Source organism: Myotis yumanensis, unplaced genomic scaffold (assembly GCF_028538775.1).
Source record: "Myotis yumanensis isolate MYYU_CA2020_CCGP unplaced genomic scaffold, mMyoYum1.0.hap1 SCAF_7, whole genome shotgun sequence".
NCBI classification, from domain to species: domain Eukaryota; kingdom Metazoa; phylum Chordata; class Mammalia; order Chiroptera; family Vespertilionidae; genus Myotis; species Myotis yumanensis.
In genome coordinates, this window is record NW_027223758.1 from 39797025 (window position 1) to 39809474 (window position 12450).

Below are 12450 nucleotides of genomic sequence, written 5' to 3' on the forward strand. Positions count from 1 at the left end.
TTTGAAACATGGTTTGAAGCTTGTTAGTATAAAGCAAAAAGAGCAATTACAATAATTATAGGTTTCTCTATACGGTTTAACACATGCACATGCTGGCGAGAGCTGATGATGTGATCTTAAATTACCATTAGGAGGATATTTCGCCACTTTTGTTTTCAATTTCATTTGCCATAATTTTATCTTTGTGGAATTGCTTTATTTTTAGATACGTGAAATTTGACCAAATAATTACTTATTAAAATTCTTATCCAATGAATAAGAAGATGTAAGCAGTTATAAAAATAAACATTTAGAGCCAGGGCCATACTTACTGTGGGCCAGGTAATATCTGTTTCTAGCCTGAATGAGGACAGACACAGCAGCACAGTTGCATAGAAGCTTATACTCCTAACACTTAAAAGAAACAACTGGTTTTCTGTGCAAAAAACCTGTCTCATAGTTAAGAGGCAATGCTTTCAATTTTTTTATTTATCTGAGATTCATTTGTATTGAAACCTCTAATCAATCCACCGAGCAAAGAAATCACAAAATTGATGTGATCAAGTTCATTAAACTCACACCTCAGAAAAAAAAAAAAAAGCTGCTTTTTAAAAATACATTCTCGTTTATATTCAATATTTAGTCTTCGACAGCTCTCGTGTTCTGATTTTTATAGGTTTAGGCTTCATGAAGACCATACTTCAGTATTTCACAGAAAGCAGACAACGATTTGTCGTGGGAGATGGCCATGGAAACACTTCATAACTTAAGATAATAGAAAATTCACATTTCCCTTTGTCACAAATTAATATCATTGATTATACTATTTCTATAAAAAGTTAGAGGAAAACTGATTTTACAAACCCTATAGTTGCCAGTTCAAAAGAAAGAAATCATAACTGTTGTAATGCTTAATTGTACTCTTCCCACAACCTGAAATCTCAGTGTTTTGAAATGATTTTACATTCTTCTTCTTTTGTTTATTCCCAGGGAAAACCTGCTTCCTCTGGCCTCTCTCAGTTCAGAGAGTTCAAACTGAATTTAAACAAGTAATTGACTTGTCACTGGGAAAAAAAGGAGGAATTCAGCACTGTGTTGTCTTCAGAGGAAAGCTTGTGTAACAAATAGCTGATCACAGTTAACTCCAACAATGTAGGTTAAAACACACATTGGTCAGAAGCGCACATATACACAGAAACACACAGACGCTCAGTCACAAAACAACAAATGAGACTCAGAAAATGTAAAGTTTCTTCCATAGGCATTCTGAACAATTAACGCATGGCATACACAATCTCCACAAGATGCCTGGCACCAAATCAAAAGCCGCTGAATGCAGAATTAGAGCCAGTACAATACACACTATAGAATAAACAAAAATCTGCTTCTCCAGTGTATGCATGAAAGCATTTTTAAAAAACGGTATGGAACTGGCCCCATCCGAGGAACATGTACGACTGGACTCTGCTGTCTGTTTCAGAAAGCTGAAATGAAGAACTGAAGAGCATCCGTGGTTTCAAAAGCTTTCTGCTCCTGTTCCAAGCGGCTATTTTTTCTAACGATAATGTATGTACAATTTGCCTCTTTCTAGTGTTTGAATCAATAGAGATACACATCACCAGATTTGTTTTTAATAAACGCCTTAAAACAGTTCCTATAAATACATTTCCTGTGACAGAGCGATCTTGATTTTATGAGTACCATCCTCTCAAAAAAAAATCTAACAACCAAAATATTTGGCAACTGAGAGGGCATATTAGTGATATGATGTCATATTCAGCATTTTCTTATGGTAGAGGCAACTGGCAAGCTGTGGGAATGGAACATGTATTTTTAAAAATTCCTTTTGGCTAAAAGGGAGTTAAAATGTCCAAAACATAAACTAAAATTTTGTGAGTTAAGATATTTAAGATGTAACATCAACAATTAACATATAAAAATTGTATCACTGGTAATTCATAAATATAAAAACCATGGAAACTTCTACGAATTATAATTCTCTTATACACAAGGGTCTTATAATCCCTGAAACTATTTTACTGCTTCCAAGACACTTTTTCTTACTATGATAGAATCACTCACAAAATTTTCATTAAGAGTGTTTTAAAATTAAAGGTGCTGACTGACTATATTTTGCAAGGAATGTCAAAAAGATAATAAGCAACAGTCGTAAGAACTACATATGAGTAACTACCAACTGCAAATTAGGCACTTTTTTTAAAGTTACATAATCCTAATATTTATGTTTATAAATTTAACCACTTCATTTGATCAGCTCACACATAAGGCATTTGATTTAAAATTATATTTCCCTTACCACACTTAACGATTCTTCTAATTACACACTATGTTCTCTTTTTCAAAAAAGGTAAAAACAGGACAGTTTTATGAACTTTTGATGATCTACTCCCACTTTTCAAAATAAAAGTCTACGATTTTACTTCAGCAGTTGCCCATTCACAAAATTGGCTTCTTGAATTATTAATTTTCCTAAACCATATTATACCCTCAAAACACTCGTGTGCATTCCAGTATAAAATCAGTTAGAACTGTTATGCATACATCGGCACATGTATATACTCCCGCATATACCGCCACATACACGTTTAATTCGTCTGCGCCAATCCCTACAGCTGAATTGGGCCTTCTTGAAAGCTCTGATCGGTCCCTTTTGGCCCAACTATCACACCCTGATTCAGATCAATCCAAATGTAAGTTCAAAGTACACAGGGAGAGCAATTTCTAAATGGATGCTTTTTGCTTTTTTCTCCATTCTCTTTCCTACTTTAAAATAATAAAATTTGCTCCTCTATCGCCCAACAACTCTTCTGGAGAGCCCCACATACCGATTTCAAAATATTGAAATCCTTTTCCTTCAGAGGGCCCAGCCGAAGGAAAAAAAAAATAAACCTCCAGATGGCAAGTATAAACCTTCTGCTGGGGTTATGCACAAAATACCAGACACGTTTTTAGTATTTTTTTTCCTTTTTCTTAAATAAAGTGTTTCAGTTGGAAGGGGAAATTTTGAGGAAAGAAGCCACACAACACAAATAACTTACAATATTGTTATATGCATGAATGACTATTCTGTTTTTTTCTTCCTCTTTTTAGTTTTCTAAAAAAAACCAAGCTTATATAATCTACTTCTTAATTAGATGTCTAAGTTCTATGTCTTTGCTCTATTGTAACCTTTCAGATTTTTCCCACTAAATCCATTTCACTTAACCTTCCAACTTAGCCAATCCAGATATCACAAAATCTCAGTCTAGGGAGAAACTTACCCAAATTTCCTCTGAGCCTAACTCAGCTTTCTCAATTCTGCTCCTCATATCTGCTTTTCCTTCCAAACAGTCATTTGGAAGGAACAAGAATTTTCCAAAAATCTTTTTTTTTTTTTTTCCATCTTATCACCTCCCAACTTTACGTGACTGCAAACTTTCCTTCTAGGAGCCACTCTGTAAAGCTCTGAAACTACCTATTTTCCTCCCCTGGGGCTACATTTTTAAAAAGAAGGCAACAATCAGATCCTAGGATTGGCAAATGGTAAATATTTCATGGCACCCAAGAAGGTGCGGCAGTCCTCCCCAACTTTGCAAACCATGATCACCACCTAGGATGCTCATCCCGGCGACAATAAAACTTGTCAAAAATCCCCCTCGCAGCCCGCGTCCGCTTACCGCTTTCCCATTATAGTAGTACATCAAAGAGTTGCCGCCCATGCCCGGGATTGTGTATGCGCAGTACATGGTCTCGGGTTCTTTTTTCTCCTCAGTACCACTCTAACAACTTTTATTTCAAACTCGCTGTCCCTTTTTTCACAACAATTCCTTCAGTTGCATTTTCCCATATGGCCGGGCCAAGCGTGGTGAATATGCAAAGCAGGAAGAGACCATTCCTGGCGGGCGGGGGAGGCCGCCGCGCTGCTGTCAGACGCTCAACTTTGCGCAGCGGAGCTGGAAGGCGGCCCGGCCCTGATGGAGCTCTAAATCCTAATGCATACGCGACATCGATTCAACTTTTCCCAGGGCTTTTTACTAGTTCCTCGAACGATGCCGATTCTGACAAATTTCTGCAGTCTTCACTTTTTCCCCCTTTTCTTTTCTTTTTTTCTTTTTTTTTTTTTCCTCCTTTTTGTTCTAGGCACCCTTTTCTTCTCTAAAATTTCCACTCAACTGCCTTAGGGTAAAAGTGGAACAGGGTCCATTATTGAGCAGAATACAAATGCAGTTAATTGACTCCCCTCTCTCTCTCCCTCTCTTTCTTTTTTGTTTTAATTTGATTAAAAAGCGAGTGGCAGGAAGGGAATCGTATGATGCACATCTAATAACTCTGCCATCTGTCTCTGCTGCTGGCTAGCTCCCAGCATTGTACGCAGCTGCCTGAGAACTCGACTTGGAAAAAGGGGAGGGGAAGGGGAGAGAGGGAAAAAACACACACACACAAAAACCCCACCGCGTCTCTGACCTCGCTCAAAAGGAGAGAGGGGGCAGTGTTTTCTGACTGCTTGGTCATCAACCTACAAAACGGGGTTGCGGAATGAAACAGAGTATCACTGTGGCCCTCGCGGGGCTCTGCCAGCCCCTGGCTTTCCCCTACCGGGTGGGAAGGGTGGCCCCTTGTGAACTTCACCTTGCCACTCCACAGACCACCGCGGGTGCCCAAAGGCGAGCCCTCACAATGGAATGGGTCGGTGCTCCCCTAGCAGAGACTGGGCACCCCAAATGGGCACACATTGTGGAGAATGGATTTGTGCTTTTCCTGTGGCTTTGGGTCATCTACCACCACCTTAACGCTGCTGATTTGCTGGGTTCAAAAGCAAGACTTAATGGTACATCCGAACCTCCCAATGACTTAGTGTTGTCAATTCCTAAAAAGGCACCTCTGAGACATATATTCAGATTACTGTATCATCCAAGTAACCCAGTTTAAGTAAAAAATATTTTAATAAGCATTCCCTGCACATTTTTCTAAACTTAATTTTTTACTAAACTTCAAGTGATCAAGAGAGAATAAACCTTCTTTCACCTTTACTGATTACAACTGAACAACAGAATCTTTCTAGATCCAACATTTCTAACAAGCAAATTAACATGGTTAGCCATTGCTTTATTTTTAAATATTATGTCAACCAACAAAAAGAGGGGGGAATGAACAAAAAAGAAAAAGAAAAAGAAAGGATGGTGGGGGAAGAGGAGATGGGCTGACTTGAGCTTGCCAAATTCAGAGCATCACAGGAAAGGAGGGCCTCTGGGAATTGATCCCAAATGAAACTAAATCATTTGCATATGCCGAAGTAAATGCCACCGGAGCATACATCTAGTCTCAAGAATCAACTTTAATAATTCAAAGCACCTATTTCCTTACAACTCAACATGGTAACAAAACACAGACGGTATTCATAAACAAGGAGGGATTGTGGTGTCGGTTCTGAAGAGCAGAGCCTTGGCTAATAGTGGAAAGTTCCCCCCACACTCTAAAATAAACACACACACACCCGCACACACACTCATATAGCGAAGGCCCCGAGGTTTGTCTAACTCACTTGCTCTGCATTTATTCGGAAGGTCCCCAGAGGTTTGTGTAAACAGTACTTGAATTATAATCACACATTTCATTCAAATTTCATGCTTTGAGGATTTTTTCCTCATTAGAACAGTTAGTTGTCAATCTGACAGGATCACATTTGTAACCTTTAAACCACCCTCAGTGCTTCCTACATGAGGCCAGGATACTCATCTACCAGAGGACAGTGAGTAAAAACCTAGACTTCGAAAAGAGGCTGGAATTTAAAGAGAGAGAGATGTTGTTGTTTTTCCCTTTCTGGTTGCTGTTCCTTTGCTGATTCTTACAGAAACCCCCTTATTTAGAAGCCTGTTTCTAGACTCTAACTTTTTATAGATAGACTGTTAGAAAGATTTTGTAGCCATTTTTTATAAACAACCATTCTGCTTCCTCTACATGAAAGGCCTTTCTTATGTATTTTGAAAACATATAAATGCCTTTCTATTAATTATGTAAGTATAAATTTTTCATACTTTAATGAGCTACAATTAATATTTTAATAATTGAAGCTCTCATTGCTTTTAAATATATTGTTAACATGTGCATAAATACATATTTTTAATCTGAAAAGGTGAAAGAGATTTTTAAACCCTGACGAATCAGCACATGGGACTCAAAAAATGCAAAAGGGACTAGAGCATTAAGCTTCCGGGTTCCATTAACTAAGGAAAATGAGTATGAAATTTCAAAAGTACAAATATGCAATGATTCATAAAGATCCACGTCTTTGAAAGGTGATCTACGCATTGTAACTGGTGAGACACTAAACATGTCATCTGGTGACATCCATCCAGGTTTTGGTTTGCTGACCTTAGAGCACATTTCAATCACAGAGCACAAGTCAGTGGTTTGTAAACTGAGACATTTCTGCAAACTCAGACTTTGAAGTTTCCTCTGTGACAGAAATATCACCCATGATAAATTTTTAGTGTGATGTGTGGAGAGTTAGAGCAGAAGTAGAACAACTGAAGTTATGCGTATAAATCTGTATGTTTCATGATAATTTAAAAGACATCTTAATCACAGAAGCCAATTTTAAGGGACCCTTATCCTGGGCTGTTGTTTGTTGAATCAGGGTGGATTTGGGTAAGTTACCTAACTGCAGTAGCTAGGCAAAGAGTCCCTTGTTATCATTGAAATGGTAAGGGATGAGGGTAGCCACACAAAACAGTAAGCCGGCACTCTTGCTCCTGGTTAGTTACAAACACCATGGAGGCCAGTAGGGGTAGGCGATGTGGTAAGGTGTGACTTTTGTCCATTTTGAGGGAGAAAAAATTCTTACCAATAAAAGTATATTTTTGAAGTTCTGGACACTTAAACTACATCCACATTATTCTTACCTTCTTCTATACTCCAAAGTTTATAGTTCTTTTTTGATTTTCCAAAAAAAAAAGTCCTTGACAGATATATTTGAGTTTGAATTGGGAACACATACCTAGAGTTTTAAGAAATTTGGGCAATATCTGACCAGAAATCTCTAATGCATGTGTACAGTATCACCTCCAAGGATAGATATTCAATATAAATTTGCTGAATGACTGAATGAAGCAACCACTGCGTTAAGAACAAGTAACTATTCAAATTCTACACCACTTGAGTGAGGAACCTTGGTCCATCCAGTGAAGTGCATAGGATTCAGTGACATATACAACACTTCACCTGCCCTCAAAGACGAGACTGAATGGCTAAGGAGATGGGACCTCTGCCTTGAATAAAATTTAAAAATAGAACTAAAGACAAATGTTTTAATTGTGAAGTAGGGGAAATCATATACATGTTAAGCAATAAGACACCAAATATTACAGGGAAAGGAACTGAACTATTCACTTCCAAACACAGATCTCACTAAAGTAAATTCTACCTTTTTTTCTGAATAATGACTGTAACATCATGCAGTTAGTGCACAGTCAAAATAAACCCAATAAACACAGAGAGAGAGAGAGAAAGAGAGAGAGAGAAAGAGAGAGAGAAACTTACCCTGCACATTGTCCAGAATAAAGCAGGTGCTCAATAAAGTAGTTGAATGATCATATGGAGGGAATGTCATTTCTCCCCAGAATATAACATGGTAGAAGTTGAAAAACACACATCTCTGTTTAAGCCACTGAACACCTAATTTCTTTTTCATAGAATACTTACTTACTTGTATAATGTTGCTCCCCTTTACCTAGCATAGCTAAATTAGCTAAATTTCAGACTGAACAAAAACGAAGATATTCATAATATACAGGGATTACATAACATAATGGGACCCAGCAAACGTGTTAATTAAATAACTGCCTGGGGGAAATATCTACCCCATCAAAAAACTTTGGTAATAAGACAGTTAACTGATACATGTATATGATATGCAATTTAAGGAATATGCAATTGCCTAAATTTGTCTAATCTTCATAACAGTGTTCGGTAATATATATTATCATTCCTACACTAAAGGTAGAAAATTAAGGCACAAAGACCCTCAGATGACATTCCACCGACCACAAAGTTACTAAGACAGTGGAGTCAGGATATGAGCAAAGTTATAAAATACCAAGGTCTTAAACTTGAGGGTCAGACCTGTCTGTATGAAAAACACAAACTTGCTACTCTACTGTGAAGTTTTAGTTCCCTCATCTTAACACAAGCACTTCTTCTGAGGCATAAATGGAGGACACCTAGTCCAGCATCGCAGTGGGGTATTACAAACGAGAGTGCATTTCCTGGTCCCTCCTCTTCAGTTTCCTGTATGCAAAAGTGCCTTTAAGAGCAGTCGGAAAACAATCTCCACCTAAAATAGCCTTGGGTAACAGAAGTCCACTAAAAGGGAAAAAATTATAAAAATATAGCACCATGCTAATGTGTTCACTACGAAACAAAGCTAACAAATCACACCATTTTTTGGAGTACACACATCTACTGACATGAGCAGCATGTATGTGTTTAACATATAATTTCTGTTGATGCTTTATATTAAAGTCTATCCTCTCATATTTAAACATAAATGAAAAGTAATTTTTGCCAAATCAGGAAAAGGAGGTTATCTAAGCTACCATTATCCACTGAAGAAAAAAGGAGGTATTACAGATTTAATTTATTCAGGAGTCAAACAATTAGTTTTTAACTCTCCAGTAGGAGTCACTATAAACAAGGAATTTAATTCCTAAGCTAAATTAATGTTGGTGTTTAGTTAGCAAATGCATATACATGTATTGCTATATTTAAAAAAATTAATAAGTGGTAGTAGCTTATATCTAAAGTTTAATATCATCTTAAACTTTAAATTAAATAATTGCAATGACAAAAACCTTTAAGTATGAGTACAACTTCATAAAAGATTTAATTATCAAAGAGGATGCAGACACACATACACACACACATAGTAAAAATATTTTTTTCTGAAGAACAGCCTGTAATCTAGTAGTGAATACAAACTTCTTCTATGTACATTCCTATACTTCTTTGTATTGAGATCTTTAGAATGTAAAATAGGTTCTATTAAGCTAGCAAGTTTTTTACTTAAAAAAATGGATTTTCTTAGTGGGAATCCTATTTATCTTTTTTTTTTTTTAAATCTCACCCAAGTATATATTTTTTCCATTGATTTTTTTTTAAGAGAGAGAGAAAGAGTGGAGGGCAAGGGGCTGAGGAGGGGGGCAGGAGCGAGAAATATTGCTGTGAGAGAGACACATCAATTGGTTGGTTGCCTCCCTCACATGCCCAGACCAGGCCGGGATCAAGCCTGCAACTGAGGTACATGCCCTTGACTGGGAATTGAACCCACTGAGCAAAACTGGCCAGAGTGAGAATCCCTTTTATCTTAAACTCTTTTTAAAAAATACACATCTACTTGGAGAAAATACTTATTTCACATAAATATACTTATCAGATAAATATAAAATATTTATTTGAAGTAAATCAAAATATCAGCATAGACTGTAAAATCTAATTTTTATTTGTGGTTTTATCAGCAACTTCCTATTGTTAGCTTGAATTGACTACTTTTATGTGGCCTGGATTCATAGGTAGACATCGAAATGGTTTATCAGATGATCAAATATGCATTTTCTTTCTGACTTGTGAGATGGCTTATGGTCATATTAATTATAATGCTATTTGCATTGATTACTAAGGTAAGCAATGTGGGCTATATTTTAACCATGCTTTTGTTCTATAAATATCTGACTTCTATCTTTCTATGGCAGTATTTCTCTTCAGAAGAAAGAAGAGCTTTCTCATTTTGCTTTATAAGGTGTTATAAAAACTTACACAGACATATTATTTTGGTGACATAGAGGAATATGCAAAATATAGGTTCCCAAATTATTGTATCCAGTTTGATCTCGTTTGAGTCATTTTCCCACTTTTCTACATATTTTCTTCTCTCTGTGGTAAAGAATACAATGAGTATGCCACTGCCCACATGATCATGACATGAACTTCAACAAGAAAATGGCATTACCCTACAGACTGGAGAACATGTTATCTATTGGCATGCATGATCTGGTCAAGTGAAATGGTAAGTTGCAAGAACAGAATATATACATGTTTATGTGTAATTGTAATGGAAACTGCATGCATATGCAAACTAAAGTTCACTTCTTCAATTTCATGGGAAGATCTATAATTGCAAAAGTCATAAATTTATTCTTTCAAATATCAAGTGAAACTAGAAAAAGATAATGTAAGTGACACTTCTAACAACTGAAAGATACATTTTAGTTAAGGAGAAAAGACATTATTATGTTTCTTATTTTTCCCCAGGACATTATTCTCTTTCCCCTGGGATAAGTGGAATGTTCTTTGAAAAAAAAAAAAAAATCCTTTACTCTAACCCAGTGTAATCCATAGCCAGTCTCCAAGTTTGATACAAAAACAAACCATTTCTATTTTGGGACAATGAGGAAGCACAGCACTGGACAATATAAAAACAGGGAGGGAGGAAGTTGACTCAGATTGCTGCACTTCCTAGATGAAGAGAGCTAGCAGGCTCCCCACAATCACCTGAATAGAATGAAATAAGACGAAAACTGTTTTTTCCGTAGAATTGATGCACGTGTAAAAATGAATTCCCGAACAAGGGGAAATCCTGGGTATGTTTGTTTGTCTGGATGAAAGATTCCATTTGAGAAGTTTTTGACAAAGTGGATTGATGAAGCAGATTGGAATCTGGGCACAGGATGTACACAATCTTTTAAAATTTGTGAATAAACATTGGGCTTCCCAAAGCATTACTCAATGATCAAAGGGAAATATAATATCACAAAGAAAATCATTTTTATTCTAAATAGGATGACTGTCTAGGGTTTGTTAACCTCTTTGGGGTGGGAATTCTAACAATTTCCTCAGGTTACTAAATGTTGATTACATGGACTTGTTTGACATCCTTGAGCAAGTGGAACAATAAATCGTTGGGCAGAGAACAAACAATTTTCAAATATTTTAATGACTATCTCTGATAAACAGGGAAAAAAAGAGTAGGGAAAAAAAGAATGAAAAATAAATAAATTTTAAAATGAAAGTGAAGGCCCGTATAAAATTAGCATCCTGTGCACATCCATTATTGAAATGCCTGTTTATATTCCTGCTTTATCAAGTTTCTGCCCAAAACATTTTTTCATATAACTGGTAACCAGCCACGTTGAGTAAGAATGAGTGGTGTTTCAAGGAGAAAGCAGTGGAAGATATAAGTGCCCTCAAGTTCGATCCATAATCTAACGCTTAAACTGGTCATTGTTACATTCCTGACCTAATGATGTATTAACTCAAAATGACCTTAAAAACTTAAGTACTTAGTTTCAAAAATAAATGAGCTCTTTGTGCTGTTCATCATAAGCACTTAAATTCCCACCCTGCACATAAACACAGAGACAGCCATGAAAAGACAGGTGAGACAAGTTTTGCGTCAGCATCTACTAAGAGACAAAGGCTTGTTGCAAATGCTATGAGTGACTCATACTAGTACACACTTATTTTAAAAGTTGGTAAATTCTGGGCTTCTCCTAAATAAAACAGAAATAAATTCATCAGCTTTAAAAATGTTTTTTTTTTCTTTTTAAAAATTTACCTTTCTTGTTGGAAGTATTACCGATGTCTGCTTTTTGTCCCCACCCTCACCCATCCAGCTTTCATTGAAAGCAAACAGTATTAAAATTAGTACTGTTTGGCAAAAATTTTAAATTGACAAATTTTAGCTTCTAATATTAGGCCAACCTAAGCAGGTATAGGTGAGGAGTGCCCAAAAGGTTATATGGCATTAATGGTCTTATTTGCATTCCTTTGGGCCTAGGCAAAAACTGACTTAACTATATGTCTTCATAGTCACAATGAGCTTACTGTAACAGTGTCAAGTTGCCAATATGGTGCTTTCAAAGGAGAGGCGTGAGAAGTTGTCTCTATTTGTTTGGCAAGGGTATTTGTTTTGCAAATGTCAGCACTTTACCTTCTCTAAACATGATGATCAAGTGCATTCTGAACATAAAACAACCTATAAATTGCTTAATATAAGTCAAAATCTCAAAGAGATCAACTTTCCCACCCTTATCTCTAGTTGGACATTTCCTTTACCGCAGAATGCGGCCTGTTCTCTATCATCTGTTCAGAACCTGCGGGCCATGTCCTTTGTGTGATTGGACACTTACCTACTTAGTGCCACCATGTAGAAAATGTATTGTGTGCAAGGAGAGGGTACAAAACACTATAACATAGCGGTTCCTCACGCCATATCTCTTTTTGTACATGGGTTGTGTCCTTCCAATTTGCTAGCAATGTTAATTTTTAACTGATAAACTTCACATACCTTTTGAAATAAAAATAACTAGACTTAAAAATAAATAAAATTGCCTGGCCGGGGTGGCTCTGTGGTTGAGTGTCAACCTATAAACTAGATCACGGTTCGATTCCCAGTCAGGGTACATGTCAGTGTTGAGG

The 12450-nt window shown here is 36.6% G+C and overlaps 1 protein-coding gene across 24 annotated transcripts in view; it reads right to left on the bottom strand.

Annotated features, from left to right (window-relative positions):
- TCF4 (transcription factor 4) overlaps nucleotides 1-12450 on the bottom strand; it is a 339169-nt gene that overhangs the window by 93293 nt on the left and 233426 nt on the right. For 4 of the 24 annotated variants that reach the window (XM_070420345.1, XM_070420347.1, XM_070420344.1 and 1 more), the window contains exon 1: nucleotides 3657-5019. The exons of the other annotated variants lie outside the window; for them this stretch is intronic. In XM_070420345.1, the coding sequence (XP_070276446.1) occupies nucleotides 3657-3725 (69 nt within the window). In that variant the 5' untranslated portion in view covers nucleotides 3726-5019. Of the gene's footprint in view, nucleotides 1-3656; nucleotides 5020-12450 lie in introns of those variants that run through there. 24 annotated transcript variants of the gene reach the window in all.